This window comes from Ranitomeya variabilis, chromosome 7, assembly GCF_051348905.1.
Source record: "Ranitomeya variabilis isolate aRanVar5 chromosome 7, aRanVar5.hap1, whole genome shotgun sequence".
NCBI lineage: Eukaryota > Metazoa > Chordata > Amphibia > Anura > Dendrobatidae > Ranitomeya > Ranitomeya variabilis.
This window is the reverse complement of record NC_135238.1, coordinates 67,508,134-67,531,331: the sequence shown is the minus strand read 5'-3', so window position 1 is coordinate 67,531,331 and position 23,198 is coordinate 67,508,134. Positions and strand designations below refer to the sequence as shown.

General features: G+C 43.0%; 2 protein-coding genes across 2 annotated transcripts in view; one reads left to right on the top strand and one right to left on the bottom strand.

Moving 5' to 3' along the window:
* LOC143786053 (LITAF domain-containing protein-like) overlaps positions 1-7,553 on the top strand; it is a 43,500-nt gene extending 35,947 nt beyond the window's left edge. The window contains exons 3-5 of the mRNA XM_077275232.1: positions 558-617; positions 3,021-3,183; positions 6,793-7,553. Of these exons, the coding sequence (XP_077131347.1) occupies positions 558-617; positions 3,021-3,183; positions 6,793-6,901 (332 nt within the window). The 3' untranslated portion in view covers positions 6,902-7,553. The remainder of the gene's footprint in view (positions 1-557; positions 618-3,020; positions 3,184-6,792) is intronic.
* A 4,206-nt stretch (positions 7,554-11,759) lies between these two features.
* Positions 11,760-13,697, bottom strand: LOC143786243 (protein FAM200C-like). Its single transcript, XM_077275518.1, has one exon. The coding sequence runs from the start codon at positions 13,695-13,697 to the stop codon at positions 11,760-11,762; it is 1,938 nt and encodes a 645-aa protein (XP_077131633.1).
* Between the last annotated feature and the right edge of the window lie 9,501 nt (positions 13,698-23,198).

Here is a 23,198-nt window from a genome sequence, read left to right as displayed (position 1 = left end):
CTCAAGGACCTCTATGGTTACAATGGAGGAGCATCGCCGACCCCCGATCATGTGACGGGGGTCGGCGATGCACTCATATCCGGCCGCACGGCCGGATGCGGTAGTTAAATGCCGCTGTCTGCGTTTGACAGCGGCATTTAACTAGTTAATAGCGGCGGGTGATCGCGATTTCACCCGCCGCTATTGCGCGCACATGTCAGCTGTAAAAAACAGCTGACATGTCGCGACTTTGATGTGCGCTCACCGCCGGAGCGCACATCAAAGCGGGGGTCCCGACATGTGACGTACTATTCCGTCACATGTCGGGAAGGGGTTAATGGGTCAATCTCTCATTTAACAATGTAACATAATGTAAGTATTGCTTTTATATATGTACAATACATGCTTTATCCCAAAAAGGCATTTTATAAATTGTGAAGATATTTGTGAGATTACAGAAGAGTTTGTCTGCATTATTGTATGGAATAATGTATTTGTTACATCATTTATATGTATGTCAGTAAATATCTCTTGTTGTCCAAGGGACAGCCTAAAACTTAGATTTATTTTCTGTACAGGTTTTGGAGGAGCTTATCCCCCCCCTCCACCATATGGAGCCACAGGGCCACAGCCCACAGGTAGAGTGCAAGAATTTTCCTACATATTTGTAGTTTTTGTTTGGGGGAGAATCAGTTTTTCATAAGTAAATATACAAAACAGTTTGCACGCAATATTGTGAAACATCATTAGTCTCAACTACTCGCACTATATTTACATGAAGAGTAATAAGGGGAAAAGAAAATAGAAATATGGTCACCGCTTGGTCCAGTAAAAGCCTCCTGCAAATAATGATCCCATTGTGCGTTCCAGAATGTACCTAGAAAGAAATAATGATGAGGCCCCATGCAGGAGACGGTATAGCGGCACTGTGACTTTCCATTATAAAGCTGTATGCCCACATGGTGTGTATTCTCACTGCTTCAAAAATGCAGCATCTTAGGCCGGGGGCACACTATCGTACAATACGGGCGAGTGCTATGCACTCGGACCAATGTTAGTCTATGGGGCAGCTCACATCGCTGTATTTTTTCACAGGCGTATTAGGCGTGCATGTAAAATCACAGCATGCTGCGATTGTACGCGTATATCGTCCAAGACTTGCCAATGCAAGCCTATGGGTGCGAGGAAAACTCAGACACCACACGGACCATCCGTCTAGCGTGCGACAATTTCATACACATTTTCCTGAAGCCAGTAAATTGCATCAGCCAAGAACAGGAATGACCAAATACTTATTTCCCACCATAATTTGAAAAATAAATCTTCCCAAATCAGACAAGGTGATTTTCTGGATTTGTTTTCTCATTTTGACTCTCATAGTTGTGGTCTACCTATGATGGCCATGACAGGCCTCTCTCATCTTTTTAAGTGGGCTGACTAAATACTTTTTTTCCCCACTGTATAAGGTAGCTGAGATTCTCAGCCAGAAAGTTGTAGAGTTTTTTCTCACCAAGCATCCATATGACATGCGTATGAAATCCGTATGCAATGCGTTTTTAACATCAGATTTTACATACTGTAATTCTGTCATTTCAATTTAGTTTTCTAACTAATAAAGCAATCTTAGATAGATAGATAGATAGATAGAAATGAAAATGATGATTAGTGGCGCTAGTATAAATAGGAATGATTCAGCTGCAAATAGGACAACAACCACAATAGAGTCAATAGTGGACAATATAAAAATTATGTGTATATATATATATATATATATATATATATATATATATATACATATATACATATATATTTGTGCTGTGCCTACTTTCCCAAATATATATATATATATTTGAGCTGTGCGTACTTTCCCAAGAGGTAGACAGGCCTGAAGGTGCAAAACGATAAGGGAAAATGGGATGCAATGCGCCAGTAACGTAGCTGTGATACTTGGTAAGTAGTTAAGGAATCTAAATGGAGTCAAGCCCAGTGGTAGTAGAAATGGCTGCCTTTCTATTCATGTTAGATGGTATAGGCATGGGTTAAATCAAAGTAGACAATCACAATCTTGCCATACATAGATAAATAAGGTACAGATTAAGATTCAGAGTCTGATAACCCTCCGCTTAAGCAGGTAAAAGAGAAGGCTGTTACCTTTCCAATCTGTCCTCATACTTTATGATGTTATCAGCAGCATATCTGCAGTTTTCACTGGGTGATGTGCTGCTGAGAACAATGATTTCTGTTCCGGCATAAACAATCCAATCAATCGATGAATAAGCAGCATTTTGCTTGTTTAGTATAATGAATCCTATAGTCCTCCACATAGTATAATGCACCCCATAATCCACCATATAATATAATGCACCCCATAGTCCTTGATATTGTATAATGCAGGTCTCATATAGTATAATGCAACCTCTATATAATATATTGCCCTCCCCATGGTCCTTAATACAGTATAATGCAGCCCCTATATAGCATGCAACCCATAGTCCTCCATGTAGTGTAATACAGTCCCCATAGTCCTCCATGTAGTATAATACAGTCTCCATAGTCCTCCATATAGTATAATCCAGTCCCCATAGTCCTCCATATAGTATAATACAGTCCCCATAGTCCTCCATATAGCATAATACATACACCATAGTGCTCCACATAGTATAATGAACACCTCATGGTGTGCCATACAGTATAACACACAAGGACCCAAGATCCTCTTGGAAACAAATTTCAGCATGCTCTAGTCTGGTTGTATTTATTGCCCGCACTAGTGCATGTAAATAATAGGCAGCTCTCTCATCCGCCTGCATGCAGAGCTGTATATGAGGCCAGTCATCTATTCTTCACCATTTGTAGACACTACTGGTCCTCCAAGTGCAGCGCTCATCTGAACCTTACCCGGAAGCAGTTCCAGGGCCATTTTTCTAGCGTTCTTTCCTTACTGATACAATGAGGTTGTAGCTTTGTGTTTCTATTATCCTAGCGTTATATTATCTATGAACAAAGTTGTTTCAAATGAATAATTGTCTTTTCCTTCACAGTGATCATGGCTCCTGTCACCTCGACGGTGATCATGACCACATCATTTGCTGACACTCCGACATCCTGCACCTGCCCTGTGTGTCGTCAGAATGTAGTGACACGTATAGAGTATAACACGGGGCTCCTCGCCTGGCTTATATTTGGCATCCTGTGTCTGTTTGGGTAAGCATTGACATAGACTATAACATTAATCCTGCATTAGAAAGTGAAAAAGGGACATTTAGGCGGTGTTCTCAGCATTTGGTGAGTTTTTGACGCTGCGTGTTTTCCCTGCATAAAAAAAAATGCAGCATCTTACAGTTCCAGCAAAGTGGCTGAGCTTTATAGAAATCTCTTGCCCACTGTGCCTCTTTTTTTTTAACTCAGCATAAACTGACCTACGGAACGTGTTTCAAATACGCAACATATCAACTTCTCTTGCGGGTATGCCGAGTTTTATTTTTCCGATAGACTGGCATTAGGTATGGAAAATCCACAGGTAAAAAACACACATGCCGTTTTAATGCATACAAAACACATGAAATCTACACCTAAGTGTATCAATAAAGTTTTCACAAAGTCAAATACCACAATGTATCAAACACAAAGCAACTTTATTTGAAAGATGACAGACCAGCAATAGAGAACACAGCATCAAAACGTGATAAAAAGCATGTAAAAAAAACACTCAAAAACACAAGTGACCTAATTTAGATAAAGAGTGTAGAAATGGTGCAGTAAATTCGCAACATCAAAAGCTCACCAAAACCTCATCGTGGGAACGTAGCCTTAGACGCTGTGGTTTTATTTTGAGCAGTGAAAATTCACAGCTTAAAAAAACTTACCAAAAATTCAGTGTGAAAACGTAACTTTAAGATTTTTTTTGTTGAAAAAAGGGGAGCCTTTTTTGCTTGAAGCCCAAATCAAGACTAACTCTAAATAAAGAGAAGATCTGAATACCAACTTTTCTTCAACTTTTCTTATATTTTGGATCCACTAGACTGGGAGAGAAAAATAACTCATGCAACAATGCGCCAACTTTGTACTGTACCAAATTCACATGTACAGTTGAAAGCAGAAGTTTACAAACACTATAAAAAAAGACACATCTGAATATTTTTCTCAATATCTGACATGAAATCAGAATAAACCTTTCCTGTTTTAGATCAATTAAGATTACCATAATTATTACTATTTGCCAAATGCCAAAATAATGAGAGAGAATGCTTTAAGGCATTTTTATTACTTACTGCAAAGTCAAACATTGACATACACTAAGATTACTCCTGCGAGTGTGAGCCAAGTGTCAGTGCTCTATTCTTCGATCCTTTGGCATGTGAGAATCAGCACAGGTGCCGAAGAGATGGAGAAAGTAATTTCTCCATCTCCCCATCGCTGGCGTCCGCAGGAATTGCTCTGCATTCGGTTGACATCCGAGTGCAGTACGATGTTTCACACTCACCCATAGATTTGTATGGGTGCGATCCGATTCTCGCAGCCATTCGCAGCATGCTGCATTTGTTTTCGCATGCCAAATAGACATGAGTAACGCTGGTCGAGTGCAATCCGATTTTTTTATCAGATTGCACTTGTCTGATTTATTCGCTCTTGTGATCAAGCAATTATTCTCTAATTGTGGATCGAAAAAGAGAACATAAAAGAGATCTGCAGTAGTTTTGGATCCAATCCTAGCCTGTGGCTTTTAATTTCTAAATTTGCACTATATGAACACACCCGGGTTAGTTTATGAGCAACAGGCTGTAGACTTTTATTAAACAGTTTATAGTCTGATGAATGGCTACAATCGGCAGTGTGCTTGGATTCAGCAGTAAAGGAATAGAGTGCAAATAATGAAATTGCGCTAAGATTTTAGCCCACGGTGATCTGACACTACTCATTGTTAATTCTGTTGGTACATTCAGTCCACAGATAGAATCTGTAACATGGTCCGCATACTACTATATGCTATACAGTGGGGAAAAAAATAGCCCCAAAAAAATAGTCCATAGAAGACGGCCGTCGTCCTGTTTTCACTCCCCGCACCCTCACTTTTTACCTGCTGCTTCCAAGCAAATGTCTGTAACCTGGATATGGTAAAATAAAAGACATCTACATCACTGCAAATTGAGTGAGTGCCACATTTCTTTTGAAAAAATCCAGAAAATAACCTTGTCTAATTTGGCAAGATTTATTTTGCAAATTATGGTGAAAAATAAGTATTTGGTCATTAGCAAAAGTTCATCTCAGTATTTGTTATATATCCTTTGCTGGCAATGACAGAGGTCAAACGTTTTCTGTAAGTCTTCATAAGGTTGGCACACACTATTGGTGGTGTGTTGGCCGATTTCTCAATGCAGATCTCCTCTAGAGCAGTGATGTTTTGGGCCTGTCGCTGGGTAACGCAGACTTTCAACTCCCTCCAAAGGTTTTCTATGGGGTTGAGATCTGGAGACTGGCTAGGCCACTCCAGGACCTTCATATGCTTCTTACAAAGCCACTCCTTCGTTGCCCTGGCGGTGTGCTTGGGATCATTATCATACTGACCCATCCACGTTTCATCTTCAATGGCCTTGCTGATGGAAGGAGGTTTGCACTCAAAATCTCAAGATACATGGCCCCATTCATTCTTTCATGTACACGGATCAGTCATCCCGGTCCCTTTGCAGAACCAGGCTCAAAGCATGATGTTGACACCCTCATGCTTCACAGTAGGTTTTGTGTTCTTTGTATGCAGCTCAGCATTCTGTCTCCTTCAAACACGACAAGTTTTGTTTCTATCAAACAGTTCTACTTTGGTTTCATCAGACCATATTACATTCTCCCAATACTCTTCTGGATAACCCAAATGCTCTCTAACAACCTTCAGACGGGCCGGGACATGTACTGGCACTGCAGGATCTGAGTCCCTGGCGGCATAGTGTGTTACTGATGGTATCCTTTGTTACGGTGGTCCCAGCTCTATGAATGTCATTCACTAGGTCCCCCCGTGTGGTTCTTGGATTTTTGCTCACCATTCTTGTGATCATTTTGACTCCACGGGGTGATATCTTGCATGGACCCCCAGATCGAGGGAGATTATCAGTGGTCTTGTATGTCTTCCATTTTCTTATTATTGCTCCCACAGTTGATTTCATCACACCAAGCTACTCACCTATTGCAGATTCAGCTTCCCAGCCTGGTGCAGGGCTACAATTTTGTTTTTGGTGTCCTTCGACAGCTCTTTGGTCTTCACCATAGTGAAGTTTGGAGTGTGTGAGTGTTTGAGATTGAGGACAGAGGAGACACTTAAAGAAGAAGTTACAGGTCTATGAGAGCCAGAAATCTTGCATGTTTTTAGGTAACAAAATTCTTATTTTCCATCATAATTTGGAAAATAAATCTTGCCAAATCGGACAAGGTGATTTTCTGTATTTGTTTTCTCATTTTGACTCTCATAGTTGTGGTCTAGCTGTGATGCCAATTGCAGGCCTCTCTCATCTTTTTAAGTGGGAGAACGTGCACAATTGGTGGCTGACTAAATACCTTTTTTCCCCACTGTATCTATATAACATTGTGTCGTTTGGGGCAGCAGGTCTTCTGGGGATCTTGAAGTTCCAGCTCAGGTCTCTAGAAGACTAGAAACTCTGACATATTGCAATATCACCATAGGAAATTACAGTGTAATATGTCTAATCAACAATAAGTAACATATGTTCAAAACCTTCATAGGGATAAAACCCAATCATTACTGAGCCTGATTATTTTCTATGAAATCTGTTTTTTTATATTAACCTATTGTGCTTTCTCCCGTAGTTGCTGGTTAGGATGCTGCCTGATTCCTTTCTGTTTGGACAGCTGTAAGGATGTCGACCATTTTTGTCCCAACTGCAATCATCACCTATCGAAATACAAAAGGCTTTGAATAAGATTCCTTAAAGTGGTTGACTGGGACTTTTACTATAATGGCCTGTCCTTAGGAAAGGTCATCAACATATGATCGTTAGGGTGTGACTTGCGGTACCCCTGCAAATCAGTTGGTTGTGGTGATGGCCATATGTGCTTAGTTGTGGCATTGCACAGGACAGCTCCGTGAACAGTATAGTGGTCATGGCCGGGAACTACATACCTGTCCCCTAGTCCGTTGCAGAGCTGCTCAGCACATCCCTGTCAACAGTATAGTGCAGCCACAATATCGTTAATGGAGTTGTGCTGAGCAGCTCCGCAATTGAGTACTTCCAGTCGCCGCTGGCACTGAGAACAGCTGATCGGTAGTGGTGCATGGTGTCACACCGCCAACAATCATAAGGATCATCAATTTATAAAAGTCCCGGACAACCTTTCTAACTGCAGAAAAAAAAAGGATATTTTCTTTTTCTAGTAAAATGTAAAGTTATTACGTCAATAGTTTTGTTCAGTATAAAAATGATCTCCATGTATGAGCTCCTGAGAATGTGATCTGGTTTGCATTGTGGATTTTATATGGCATGGTAAATTGCACTGGTTTTCCCTGTGTATATTTCTTTATATTTTCATTTGCAAAATCTACCCAACTTTTATAAAGAATTATTTCCAAATATCTTGTCTGGTTTCCTATTTTGTCTCAGCTAAATTATTTGAGAATATAATTTTAAATATAATTTTACACTGTAAAATAATTTGCAATTAGTAAAATATGGTACATTATGGTTGCTTTGCAGATCATAGAATCATAGAATGTTGGAAGGGACCTCAAGGGTCATCGTGTCCAACCCCTGCTCAATGCAGGATTCACTAAACCATCTTAGACAGATGTCTGTCCAGCCTTTGTTTGAAGGCTTCTATTGAAGGAGAACTCACCACTTATCATGGCAGCCTGTTCCACTCATTGATCACCCTCACTGTCAAAAAGTTTTTCTAATATCTAATCTGTATCTTCTCCCTTTCTGTTTCATTCCATAGCTTCTCATGTTTCCATGTTCAAGTGAGAATAAGGATGATCCATCTACATTGTGACATCCCTTCACATACATATTTGTAGACAGCTAATAAGTCTTCTCTTAGCCTTCTTTGCATGCTAAACACTCCCAGATCCTTTAACCGTTCCTCATAAGACATAGTCTGCAGTCAGCTTACCATCCTGGTAGCTCTTCTCTGAACTTGCTCTAGTTTTTCAATGTGGCACTCAAAACTGGACACAGTATTCCAGATCAGGTCTGACTAAGGAGGAATAGAGGGGGATAATTACTTTACGTGATCTAGATTATATGCTTCTCTTAATACATCCCAGAACTGTGTTTGCCTTTTTTTGCTGCTGCATCATACTGTTGATTTGTGTGCAGTCTGTGATCTATTAGTATATCCAAGTCCTTTTTTTACACGTGCTGTTGCTTAGATCTATTCCTCTCATTCTGTAGATGCAATTTCCATTTTTCTTGCCCAGATGTAGAATCTTGCATTTCTCCTGTTAGATACCATTCTGTTTATTGCTGCACATTGTTTAAGCTTATATAGATCCTTCTGAATCCTTTCTCTGTCTTCTCTAGTGTTAGCTATCACTCCTATCTTTGTATTATCTGCAAATTTGAGTAGATTACCTTCAGTTCTCTTATCTAGATCATTTAATAAAATGTTGAACAACACTGTGGCCAAGACAGAGCCTTGTGGTACCCCACTTGAAACACTCTTCCAATTATATGTGCAACCATTTATTATTACCCTTTGAGTGCGATCACTGAGTCAGTTATGAATCCACCTAAATGTAGCCTTGTCAATACTATACTTGGTCATTTTTTAATAAAGATAGTGTGAAATACTTTATCAAATGTTTGCTGAAGTAGATATATACTATATTTACAACATGTAATTTATCCACCCAGTCAGTGCTGACTTTGCTTAATTACTGTATTCATATCTGTGACGCTGAGTCACTACTCATGGGAACGCCGTTAAACAGGGTAGTCAGGAGTTTCAATGTCAAATACCAGAAGGGCTCAAAGTACAGAGGGGTAAATCAAAGGCATGGCCAGGAAACAGTCCAGGGTTAAATGCCAGCAGGGTATGTCAAAACCAGGGAGTACACCAAATGGATAGTCAGAGGCAAAGACAGGGATCAGATACCTGAAGTTAGAGAGCATCAACTACAGAAGGGATAATCCACACGATTTGTCACAACAGATTCAAGGTCATAAACAAGATCATAATACAGACACAGCAAGGGCATGCACCTAACTAAAGCAAAGCTACAACTGACAATCTGCTGCTCACAGCAAGCCAGCTAAGTACCTAGAAAATAATCTGAGGATGGGAGACACCTGGGGAAACGCTCGCAAACTAGACCAGATTGAGCAGAAGGGTTGTCAATCAAAATGCTGACAGCCCAGCATGCCCTAGGATCAGATTAGTTGACTGACCAGTCACTCACAAAACCAAAAGTGTAGCACACTCCAGATTCCATAAAGCGGCTGAGCTATGACTCACAGTGTCACAAGTCCACAGTCAGTTATGAATCCATGACAATACCCCCCTCTTCTAGGTGGGCCACTGGATCCCCAGGCTTCCCAGGAAACCCAGCATGAAAGGCCCTGACCAGTTGATTGACCCTCATGGATCGTGCTGGAACCCAGGATCTCTCTTCCTGTCCATATCCATTCCAATCTATGAGGTACTGGAGGGAATTTCTGACCTTCTGGGAATCCACAACCCTTTGTACCTCATACTCTAGAATGTCAACGACCGCAACCGGAGTAGGTGAGGATGAGGGTGACACCAGTGAGGGAACAAATTCCTTCAACAGGGCTCTATGGAAGACATTAGGGATGCGGAGAGATGGAGGAAGCTTCAACCTAAATGCCACCAAATTAACCTGTTTTGGGACCTCATTGGGACTGATTAATTTCGGACCATACTTCACCGACGGTACCTTAGGTTTAATGTTTCTGGATGATAGCCAGACCCTATTGCCCACCTTAAAAACAGGAACTGCTGAAAGTCTTCTATCAGCCTTCTATTTTTGGCAAACTTGAGCAACCCAAATATTCCTTTGAACCTCCTATCAAACCTTACCAGGCTTCTGTATAGCGACCTCCACCCCCAGACACTCAGAACTTATTCTGGAAAACTCATCAAAATAGGGATGAAAATCGTAAATACAAGAAATGATGAAGTTCCAGTGGATTGATTGACCCAACCATTAAAGGCAAACTCTGCAAGAGGCTAGGAAAGAGGACCAGTCCTCCTGCTGAGCCACAATAAAACATCTCAAAATGTGCTCCAAAGATTGATTTGTATTCTCTGTCTGACCTTTTGTTTAAAGGTGGTAAGCAGAAAAAAAGACAAGTCAATCCTAAGTTTATTACATAAAGCTTTCCAGAACTTGGAGACAAATTGCACTCCCCTATCAGACACAATGTTAAGAGGAATTCCATGCAACCTCATTACGTGACGAATAAACAACATAGAATCGTAGAGTTGGAAGGGTCCTGGGTCATCTGGTCTAACCCCCTGCTCAAAGCAGGATTCACTAAATCATCCCAGACAGATGTCTGTCCAGCTTCTGTGTGAAGACTTCTATTGAAGGAGAAATCACAACCTCTTGTGACAGCCTGTTCCACTGATGGATCACAGTCACTGTCAAAAAGTTTTTTCTGATTTCTAATCTGTGTCTCCTCCCAGTCAGTTTCATCCCATTGCTTCTAGTCTTTCTTTGTGCAAATGAGAATAAAGATGATCCTTCTACAATGTGATAGCGTTTGAGATATTTGTAGACAGCTATTAAGTCTCCTCTCAGTCTTCTTTTTTGCAAGCTAAACATTCCCAAATCCTGTAACCGTTCCTCATATGACATGATTTGCAGACCGGTCACCATTCTGGTAACTCTTCTCTGAACTTGCTCCAGTTTGTTGATGTCTTTTTTAAAATGTGGTGCCCAAAACTGGACACAGTATTCCAGATGAGGTCTGACCAAAGAGAAGTAGAGGGGGATAATGACTTCACATGATCTAGACCAGGGGTCAGGAACCTTTTTGGCTAAGAGAGCCATAAACGCCACATATTTTGAAATATAATTCCGCGAGAGCCGTACAATATGTTTAAAGGGCCATTGACAGATCAATCGCTCCAATGTTCACTTAGTACAGCAAGGAATGCTCCTCCCTACTGTATAAAGCCACAACTGGACTGAAACAATGGTAATTAGCAGTAAAAAAATTAAATAAATAACTTACATTGTGAGCTTGCGATGCATGACATCAGTCCAGCAGTCTGGCTTCTTCTTTTTCCTGCGCATGACTGGAAGCTGGCATTCTTCCCACCTGATGTTGAGAGAATGCCAGCTTTGAGGCATTCGCAGAAGAAAGAAGCTGGAATGTTGGACATGTCACACAACGCATTGTCAGTTATGTCAATTATCTATTTTATTATTTTACAGCGAATTATTGTTTAGGTCCAGCGGTGGCTTAGTGCAGCAGAGAGGAACACTCCTTTGTGTACTAAGTGACCGCTGGAGCAATTGTATCTGTCAGTGGCCCTTTTAAAAGTGTTGGTCTTACAGAAAATGAACACAAAAGAGAGGCTCAGACCCATAGGGAACTAAAGCATTTACTACTCAAAGTGGTACATACAAGCAGGCACACCCAGCGTAATAAATAATTGAACTTTATTAAATAGTCTCACTGTACATAAAGTGCACACATTGACTTGTATTTAATTTTAAAGAACAACAAATCTCCGAACTCTTTTTTTTTATAACATAATAACGTTTTAATGCTGTTGCTAACCAACGATGAATAGAATACTTCCTACCATTAATGTGACTTCTGGTGCTGCATGGATTTGCTGATGGCTTTGTAATCTGGTTCATACGTGGTGAGGTTTAGCTTCATGCAGGCGTTGAGACTTCCATCCGTTAAACGTGAACGTATGTTAGTCTTGATGTGCTTTAGATGTGAGAAAGACTGCTCGCATGCATAGGTAGAGCCAAACATTGTCAGTACAGCAATACCCACACGCTGCAGTGTTTGGTATGTGACAGGAAGTGCATTCCAAGTTTTGACAATCAGCTGGTCTGCATGTTGGAGTTGTTTCATTTCTCTCCACTTGTGTTTGCTTGCCAACTCTGCTTGCTGTCGTGCAAGTTTTTCCAAATCTTCATTAAGTGATTTAAACTTATTCACCCACATGTCTGAAGCCTTCAGGTCAGCAGCTTGTAGCTCAAAATCTCTGATGGAGACACCAGGGATATAACTCAGGTCAGTGCTTTCCAGTGCACACTCATGTGGATGAGTGATGAACTTAAAAAGACGAGTGTGCTCACGAAATTCTCCAAAGCGCGCTTTGAATGATTGCAGGAGATTGGATGTAAAGCCTGCTAGCTGCTGAATATCAAGATGTTGTGCAGGGTCATTTGCTGTGCATGCATCTTTAAACTCTCCCAGTTTTTCAAAGTGTATTAAACGACCTGTTTCAATGTCTGCGATAAACAGTTCCAGCTTATTTTCAAATGCAAACACAGCTTGTTGAAGCGATAAAACTGTATTACCAACGCCTTGCATTTTCACATTGAGCTGGTTCAGATGTTCAGTCATATCTACAAGATAGAAGAACTTCAGGAGCCACTCAGTGTTGGACAACTCAGGATGGTCAACGTTTTTCATTTCAAGAAAAGTTCGTATTTCACTCAGACAAGCTGCGAAACGGCTGAGCACCTTCCCTCTTGACAGCCAGCGCACGTTGCTGTGCAGAAGCAGACCAGGATAATTATTCCCAACTTCATCCAGGAGTGTTTTAAACTGGCGATCATTTAAAGCACGGGCAACAATAAAGTTGACCACCTGAATGACAAGTGACATCACCTCACCAAGCTGCTCACCAAACATCTGAGCACAAAGTGCCTCCTGATGTAGGATGCAGTGAAAACTAAGGATAGGTCTTTTTTCATGTTCACGAAGAAGCGCTACAAATCCTTTGTTTTTTCCTACCATGCAGGGAGCACCATCAGTACACACTGAAATAAGTTTATGCATTGGTAGATTTTTTTCTTTAGTGAACTCAGTGAATGACTTGAACAAATCATCCCCTCTTGTTGTCCCTTTCAGAGGCAAAACAGCAAGACTTTCCTCATGTAACGTGTCACCGACAGCATACCTTGCAATGATGCTGAACTGAGATATATGGCTTACGTCAGTTGATTCATCCAAAGCAAGAGAAAAGAACAGAGCTGTATTTATGTCCTTCACTTGGGATGCCTCAATCTGATTTGCCATCATGATGGCACGGTCATGAACTGTTCTTGCTGACAGAGGCATGTCTTTTATCCGTTTGATAATCTTGGCTTTATCCGGAAAATCATCAAAAAGTTCATTGGCAACATCAAGCATAAATGTTTTGGCATACTCCCCATCTGTGAATGGTTTTCCGTTTCTGACAATTGCCAAAGCACCAACAAAGCTAGCCGAATTTAAGTCACCTTGTTGGGTCCAAACTCGAAGTTGCTGCTGACTAGCTTGCACTTTGCACAGCAGCTCTTGACAGGCTTTCTTCCTGCTGTCCCCTGCAGGATATTTCGATGCAAATGAAGCATGGCGTGTGTCAAAGTGGCGCTTTATATTTGACCGCTTCATGGATGCAATTTTATCATTGCATATAAGACAAACTGGTGAACCTGCTCTCTCCACAAAGGCAAATTCGTCTGTCCACTCCTGCTGAAAAGTACGATACTCCTCATCCTTCTTTCTTTTAGCCATCTTCTTCAATAAAGGGCAGTACTGTGGGGGTGAATAGAAGGCTCTGAGTCATTATTTCTTTAATTTGTGGATTTGTCTGCAAGCAGGGCCAACTCCAGGTTTCTTTTGGTCCTTGTGCTATAGAACTTTAGTAGACCTCTAAAAGAGCTGTCTTCTTTTCGTCACGGGTTAGTCGGGTGCTGACGCCGGCCGTGTTCAGCTGTCACTTTCAATACCCCAGCATGGCCCACCATATGGGTAAGATGTAAGCTGTAGGGATACCTACTACACCCCAGTAGCCCCCCCCCATCCAGTGACTACAGGTGGTGTGCCCTTACCCATACCTATTACACCCAGTGACTACAAGCAACATCACCCACCCCTGCCCACGTACCTATTACATTCAAAACATCATAATTTTATCTAATAAAGCCCCATTTGTGTTTAGATATTTTCTTACCTCAAATTTTATCCTTGGGGGGAGTCTGCAATTTGATTGAAGGTCGCTTCTTCTCAACTTAGTGTTCTTCACCAATATGGCGCAGATAGCTTCACAACTTCCAGTCTTTCCGAGGAAAAAACAGTCACTGAGCAAAGAAGAGACACTGTGACAGGAACAGTCAAAACTCCTCTTCTGGGACATAAATCTGAGGTCAGAACAATAGGTAAGTATAAAGGGGCTTTATTAGCTAAAAGGAGCAAGTACTTCAGCAGTGAATGTAGCTCATTGCTGAACTAATAACTCTGTTTTTGTATCAAAGTGACATTCATTTTAATTTAACACAGCTTATCTTGATCACTTTATTGAGAGTTTGTCACACAAGCTTATTGTTTCTCAAATTTTCCCATATATAGAATAACCCACATTCACACAGAGTAATACAGCACAGAAAATTGCACTCCTCAGTGCTGCCTGCGTGAGGCTAGATTCGAAGCACAAGGGCTGTGTATACTGCCCAATTTCAGTCCAGAAATGCTGCAGCATTCCTCCTGCCACTGAGCTCCTATTGACATAAAGACCCTGACAATAAATGTTGCAGGTCTGCGCTGACCTCCTGTTATGCTCAAGAGGAGCTCAATGGGAGCCCACAGGACTCGCAGAAGCATTTCTGCACTCAAATTGGGCAGTATACACAGCCCATGTTCATCGCGCCAACACTGAAGAATGAAGTACAATTTTCAGTGCTTCATTCCTCAGTGTGAATAGGAGCCTAAGTGTGCCAAAAATCTAGTTTCTCTGAGAATAAGACAGTCTTATATTACTGTCACCCAAAAACGTGGGGTGTCTTAGAAAACACCTGGTGGAAGCGGTGGGCTTCTAACAGTAGAGGACCACCACTGATGTCACAGTCCCATCACTGCTATCCGCTGCCTGTATACCGCTGCCTGGAATAGTGGAGGCTGCAGCGCTGGCTGTGATAGGATTGTGCAAGATGTCACATCCTATCACCTCCACCGCAATCCTGGAAAGCACAGGGGTATCACTGCCTTAAGTGCTGTATACAGGCATCAGTTAGCGGTGATTGGCCTGTGACACTATTAGGCTATTATAATTACTATTATAATGTTCACCTTCAAAGCAGCAGCACAGCCAGGGGTTTCTGGAACGTCCAAGGGAGACACAAGGGAGGAGGCAGATGCCGCTTCACTAGGGGACGCAGGTGCGTGCTTGCAGACGGCGCGGCTATGCAGGGAGTTATGGGAAATGTAGTCCATGCTCCCTGCCGCTCACCACTGCCGCCAATGCTTATCAGGCCATCAAAGAACTACCAATATCAGCGTGCACCGCGGCCTGATGAAGCGCGGTGCATGCATCCTTCCCATAGACAGGTAGGAGCCCTGTCTGCGAGCCAGATACGGCCATCAAAAGAGCCATATCTGGCTTGCGAGCCATAGGTTCCCGACCCCTGATCTAGACTGTATGATTCTGTTAATACATCCCATAATTGTATTTGCCTTTTTTGCTGCTGCATCACACTGTTGACTCATATTTAGTTTATTAGTATACCCAAGTCTTTTTCACATGTGCTGTTGCTTAGCTCTATTCCTCCCATTCTGTATATGCTTTTTTCATTTTCATTGCCCAGATGTAGTACTTTGCATTTTTCCCTGTTAAAAACCATTCTGTTATTTGCTGCCCACTGCTCCAGTTTATTTATATCTTTTTGAATCTTTTCTCTCTCTTCTCTAGTATTAGCTATCCCTCCTAAATTTGTGTCATCAGCAAATTTAATCAGTGTACCCTCAATTCCTTCATCTAAATCATTGATAAAGATGTTGAATAATACAGGGCCCCGGACAGAGCCCTGTGGTAGCCTACTTGAGACATTCTTCCAACTGGATGTGCAGCCATTTACATGGAGAGTGTCTCTGTATTAGTTAACCCTGACAAAGGAACAAAATTAGCTTGTTTACTGAAACGGGTCAACTACCACCCAGATAACAGTTTTCCCATCAGACAGAGACAAATCCATGTTCATGGACAGATGAGTTTATGGTCTTTCCAGAATTGTCAATGGAGCCAATTACTCTGCCAGCCGGAGAAATCTGTGCTCCCAAATCCACATACCTTCTTCCTTCTGAGACCCACTGTGCCTTAACCACAGCAAGCGGCCATATGTTTAACATTATTGTAGTGGGGAGAGCCCAATTAACCATTTAAGGGGTGCGTGTCTCCAGAAGCACAAGCTGGGCACAATAGTTAATAAATAATATTTCCTACATGTCAACTTTACATCAGCACAATTTTTGAAACATATTTTTTTTTGTTAGGAAGTTATAAGGGTTAAAATTTGACCAGCGATTTCACATTTGTCCAACAAAATGTACAGAAAACATTTTTTTAAGGACCACATCAAATTTGAAGTAACTTTGAGGGACCTATATGACACAAAATACCTAAAAGTCACACCATTCTAAAAACTGCACCCCTCAAGGTGCTCAAAACCACATTCAAGAAGCTTAATATCTCTTCAGGTGATTCTCAGGAATTTTTGTAATGTGGGAAGAAAAATTAACATTTAACTTTCTGTCACAAAAATATTTATTTAGACCCAATTTTTTTTTCACATGGGTAACAGGAAAAATTAAATCCCGAAATTTGTTGTTAGGGTTGGCGGAACGCACTGAGTATATATATATATATATTAGGTGCGTTCGCAACCTGGGGTCCACCGTGCAGGAGAGGAACCTGCTGCTGGCAAATGGTGGCGGTATAAGCGAACTCTGTTAACTCTACAGAGTCGCTAGGAACAAGATGCTGTGTCCTGTTAACCTCACAGAGGTACACAGCTACCAACCAGAGCAAACTGTGGTCATGCAGTCAGAGAAAACAGGCAAACAACTCCTCACCAGAGGTGCCGGTATTCTAGCACCTTATTTCAGCCAAGGCCCTGAATACACTCATACAAACTCCTCACCAGAGGTGCCTGTATTCTAGGGGCTTATTTCACCCAATCAACCGGCAGGGGGTGAAGCAACCCAGATGGCCGTTGACGAGGAGACTTGTTCTTGGTGCAGGAGACACATGCCCAAACATAGTCTGCGATATCACGGGCCATATGCGGCCACCAATATGTCCTCGCCAGTAGCACAGATGTTCTTTTGGTCCCGAAATGTCCACCCACCCTAGACGAGTGAGCCCAAGAGAGAACCTCCGGACTAAAGCTAAATGGTACAAAAGTCTTGTCCGGAGGCACAGACTCTAGCGAAACCGGGGCCACAGTTCTCAGGCTCTCGGAAGGGACAATAAGCCGAAGCTCCTCTTCCTCCTCCTCAGATGATACAACTGAGCGAGAGAGAGCGTCGGCACGAATGTTCTTCTCCCCGGAAAGAAAATGGAAGGTGAAATGGAACCGAGAGAAGAACAAGAACCATATGGCCTGGCAAGAATTTAGCCGCTGGGCGGTCTGTAAATAAACCAAATCCTTGTGGTCTGTGAATACTTGGAAAGGAAAGCGAGCTACCTCCAAGAGATGTCTCCACTCTGAGAAGGCCAACTTCATTGCTAGCAACTCCCTGTCCCCGATGGAATAATTCCTCTCCGCTGGTGTGAAGGTTTTGGAAAAGAAGAAGCAAGGATGCTTCCGACCTTGAGCATCCATTTGGAAGAGTACTGCTCCAGCACCAACGGATGAGGCATCCACCTCCATTATAAATGGCTTATCTACATCGGGGCGATGTAGGATGGGAGCGCTAGCAAAATGAGATTTAATAGAAGTGAAGGCCTTGGAGACCTCCTCAGACCACAATTTGGGATTTGCTCCCTTCTTGGTGAGGGCTACCAAGGGAGCTACCAAAGTTGAGAAATGAGTGAGGAACTGGCGATAATAGTTAATGAACCCCATAAAGCGCTGCACCGCTTTAAGAGAATGGGGTTCTTGCCAGTCCATCACAGCCTATAGTTTGGCAGGATCCATAGCCAATCCCTGGGCAGAGATGATATAACCCAGGAAAGGTAAGGACTCCTGCTCAAACACACATTTCTCCAACTTGGTGTAGAGGGAGTTAGTTCGTAAGAGGTCGAAGACTTTGCAAACATCTCTCCTGTGGGAGTCAATATCTGGAGAGTAGATGAGAATATCATCCAGATAGACTACGACTGAGGTGGAGAGCTGTTGTGAACTATACTTTTTGGCTCCCTCTTATGGTCACTAGTGATTTGGCACTTGGATTGTCTTTTACCAGGTTGGTGCTCACCTGCTTCGTTAGGCCTGGGGTGTTGCTATTTAATCTTCCTGGATTCTCAGTCCAGTGCCTGGCATCGTTGTAATCAGTTCACTTCTGTTTGCTCCTGTCTTCAGTTCCTGGTTCTTTGCAAGATAAGCTTAGTCCTGCTTTCGTACTTTTGATCATTTGCATTGTTCATATTTTTTGTCCAGCTTGTACAAAATGTGATTCCTGTTATCGCTGGAAGCTCTAGGGGGGCTGATATTCTCCCCCCACACCGTCAGTCGGTTTGGGGGTTCTTGGATATTCAGCGTGGATATTTTGCAGGGTTTTATGCTGACCATATAAGTCTTCTTACTATATTCTGCTATTAGTCAGTGGGCCTCTCTTTGCTAAATCTAGTTCATTCTTACGTTTGTCTTTTCTTCTTACCTCACCGTTATTATTTGTTGGGGGCTTGTATTACTTTGGAGGCAAGAGAGGTCTTATTTTCCCTGATAGGGGTAGTTAGTTCTCCGGCTGGCACGAGACGTCTAGGATCAACGTAGGCACGTTCCCCGGCTGCTGTTAGTGTTTGCGCTAGGATCAGGTATATGGTCAGCCTAGTTACCACTTCCCTATGAGCTGGTATTTTATGTTTTGCAGACTTTGCTGTAATCTTTGAGGTTCCCTGCCATTGGAACCATAACAGTATGCCAGGCCAATAAATAGTTAATGCATTGCTGAAGTGGGATTAAAAGAAAAGAAGTTCTGAGGTTTTTTTTTTTTTCTTCCTCCCCTTTATCTCTGAGTGTCTTGAAGCTTTGCTGCAGACATGAATGTTCAGACCTTGATTACTAGTGTGGATCAGCTTGCTGCACGTGTGCAGGGCATTCAGGATTTTGTTGTTAGCAGTCCTATGTCAGAGCCTAAGATACCTATTCCTGAGCTGTTCTCTGGAGATCGATTTAAATTTAGGAATTTTAGGAATAATTGTAAATTGTTTCTATCTTTGAAACCTCGTTCGTCTGGAGATTCAGCTCAGCAAGTTAAAATTATTATCTCTTTCTTGCGTGGCGACCCTCAGTATTGGGCTTTCTCGTTAGCGCCAGGAGATCCTGCATTGGCGGATGTTGATGCGTTTTTTCTGGCGCTCGGATTGCTTTATGAGGAGCCTAATCTTGAAATTCAGGCAGAAAAAGCTCTACTGGCCATCTCTCAGGGCCAGGATGAAGCTGAGGTGTACTGCCAAAAATTTCGGAAATGGTCCGTGCTTACTCGATGGAATGAATGTGCTCTGCCCGCAAATTTCAGAAATGGCCTTTCTGAAGCCATTAAGAATGTGATGGTGGGTTTTACAATTCCTACAAGTCTGAATGATTCTATGGTGCTGGCTATTCAGATTGATCGGCGTTTGCGGGAGCGCAAATCCGCTAAACCTCAGGCGGTGTTGTCTGAACAGACACCTGTCTCAATGCAATGTGATAGAATCCTGACTAGAACCGAACGACAAAATCATAGACGTCAGAATGGGCTGTGTTTTTACTGTGGTGATTCTACACATGTTATATCAGCATGCTCTAAACGCCTAACCAAGGTTGCCAGTCCTGTCACCATTGGTAATTTGCAGCCTAAATTTATTTTGTCTGTGACTTTAATTTGTTCATTGTCTTCCTACCCTGTTATGGCATTTGTGGATTCAGGTGCTGCCCTGAGTCTTATGGACTTGTCGTTTGCCAAGCGCTGCGGTTTTGTCCTGGAGCCTTTAAAGGTTCCGATTCCTCTCAGAGGAATTGATGCTACGCCACTGGCGGAAAATAAACCGCAGTATTGGACACAAGTGACCATGTGCATGACTCCTGAACATCGGGAGGTGATTCGTTTTCTTGTTCTGCATAAAATGAATGATTTGGTCGTTTTAGGTCTGCCATGGTTACAGACCCATAATCCTGTTTTGGATTGGAAGGCTATGTCTGTCTCAAGTTGGGGTTGTCAGGGAATTCATTGCGATTCTCCGCCGGTGTCTATTGCTACTTCTACTCCTTCAGAAGTTCCTGAGTATTTGTGTGACTATCAGGATGTATTCAGTGAGTCCAGGTCCAGTGCTCTTCCTCCTCATAGGGACTGTGACTGCGCTATAGATTTGATTCCTGGCAGTAAATTTCCTAAGGGACGATTATTTAATTTGTCTGTACCCGAGCATGCCGTGATGCGTTCTTATGTCAAGGAGTCTTTGGAGAAGGGGCATATTCATCCATCCTCTTCCCCTCTTGGTGCGGGATTCTTTTTTGTGGCCAAGAAAGACGGGTCTTTGAGACCTTGTATAGACTATCGGCTTCTGAATAAAATCACTGTTAAGTTTCAGTATCCGTTGCCGCTATTGTCAGACTTGTTTGCTCGGATTAAGGGCGCCAAGTGGTTCACCAAGATAGATCTTCGTGGTGCGTACAACCTTGTGCGCATTAGGCAGGGAGATGAATGGAAAACTGCATTCAATACGCCCGAAGGTCATTTTGAGTACTTGGTGATGCCCTTTGTGCTCTCTAATGCCCCTTCAGTGTTTCAGTCCTTTATGCATGATATCTTCCGGAAGTATCTGGATAAATTTTTGATTGTGTACCTTGATGATATTCTAGTTTTCTCGGATGATTGGGATTCTCATGTAAAGCAGGTCAGGATGGTGTTTCAGGTTTTGCGTGATAATGCTTTGTTTGTGAAGGGCTCAAAGTGTCTCTTTGGAGTGCAGAAGGTTTCCTTTTTGGGTTTTATTTTCTCCCCTCCTGCTGTGGAGATGGACCCAGTCAAGGTCCGAGCTATTCATGATTGGACTCAGCCCACGTCTGTTAAGAGTCTTCAGAAGTTCTTGGGATTCGCTAATTTCTACCGTCGCTTTATCGCTAATTTTTCTAGCGTTGTTAAACCTTTGACGGATATGACCAAGAAAGGTTCTGATGTGGCTAATTGGGCTCCTGCAGCCGTGGAGGCCTTCCAGGAGCTGAAGCGCCGGTTTACTTCGGCGCCTGTTTTGTGCCAGCCTGATGTCTCACTTCCCTTTCAGGTTGAAGTGGATGCTTCTGAGATCGGTGCTGGGGCTGTTTTGTCGCAGAGAGGCTCTGGTTGTTCTGTGATGAGACCATGTGCCTTTTTCTCTAGGAAGTTTTCGCCTGCTGAGCGGAACTATGATGTTGGTAATCGGGAGTTGTTGGCCATGAAGGGGCATTTGAGGAGTGGCGTCATTGGCTTGAGGGTGCTAAGCATCGTGTGGTGGTCTTGACTGATCACAAAAATCTGATGTATCTCGAGTCTGCTAAGCGCCTGAATCCTAGACAGGCTCGTTGGTCATTGTTTTTCTCTCGTTTTGACTTTGTGGTCTCATACCTGCCTGGTTCGAAGAATGTTAAGGCTGATGCTCTCTCTAGGAGCTTTGTGCCTGACTCTCCTGGAGTCTCGGAGCCAGCTGGTATTCTTAAAGAGGGTGTGATCGTGTCGGCCATATCTCCGGATTTGCAACGTGTGTTGCAGAGATTTCAGGCTGGTAGACCTGACTCGTGTCCACCCGACAGACTGTTTGTTCCTGATAAATGGACCAGCAGAGTCATTTCCGAGGTTCATTCCTCGGTGTTGGCAGGGCATCCGGGAATTTTTGGTACCCGAGATTTGGTGGCTAGGTCCTTTTGGTGGCCTTCCTTGTCACGGGATGTGCGGTCATTTGTGCAGTCCTGTGGGACTTGTGCTCGGGCTAAGCCTTGTTCTCGTGCTAGCGGGTTGCTTTTGCCCTTGCCCGTCCCGAAGAGGCCTTGGACGCACATTTCCATGGATTTCATTTCTGATCTTCCGGTGTCTCGGGGAATGTCTGTCATCTGGGTGGTGTGTGATCGTTTTTCCAAGATGGTCCATTTGGTACCCTTGCCTAAGTTGCCTTCCTCTTCCGATCTGGTTCCTTTGTTTTTTCAGAATGTGGTTCGTTTACACGGCATTCCGGAGAATATCGTGTCCGACAGAGGATCCCAGTTTGTGTCCAGATTCTGGCGATCTTTTTGTGCTAAGATGGGCATTGATTTGTCGTTTTCATCTGCCTTCCATCCTCAGACCAATGGTCAAACGGAACGAACTAATCAGACACTGGAGGCTTATTTGAGATGTTTTGTTTCTGCGGACCAGGATGATTGGGTGACCTTCTTGCCATTGGTGGAGTTTGCCCTTAATAATCGGGCTAGTTCCGCTACTTTGGTTTCGCCATTCTTCTGCAACTCTGGTTTTCATCCTCGTTTCTCCTCGGGTCATGTTGAGTCTTCTGACTGTCCTGGGGTGGATTCCGTGGTGGATAGGTTGCAGCGGATTTGGAATCATGTGGTGGACAACTTGAAGTTGTCACAGGAGAAGGCTCAGCGTTTTGCCAACCGCCGCCGCGGTGTGGGCCCCCGACTTCGTGTTGGGGATTTGGTTTGGTTGTCTTCTCGGTATGTCCCTCTGAAGGTTTCCTTTCCTAAGTTTAAGCCTCGCTTTATTGGTCCTTATAAAATTTTGGAAGTTCTTAACCCGGTTTCTTTTCATTTGGATCTTCCGGTGTCGTTTGCCATTCACAACGTGTTCCATAGGTCTTTGTTACGGCGGTACGTTGTGCCTGTGGTTCCTGCTTTTGAGCCTCCTGCTCCGGTGTTGGTTGAGGGCGAGTTGGAGTACGTGGTGGAGAAGATCTTGGATTCTCGTCTCTCTAGACGGAGGCTCCAGTATTTGGTCAAATGGAAGGGCTATGGTCAGGAGGATAATTCCTGGGTGGCCGCCTCTGATGTTCATGCGGCCGATTTGGTTCGTGCCTTCCACGCTGCTCATCCTGGTCGCCCTGGTGGTCTTGGTGAGGGTTCGGTGACCCCT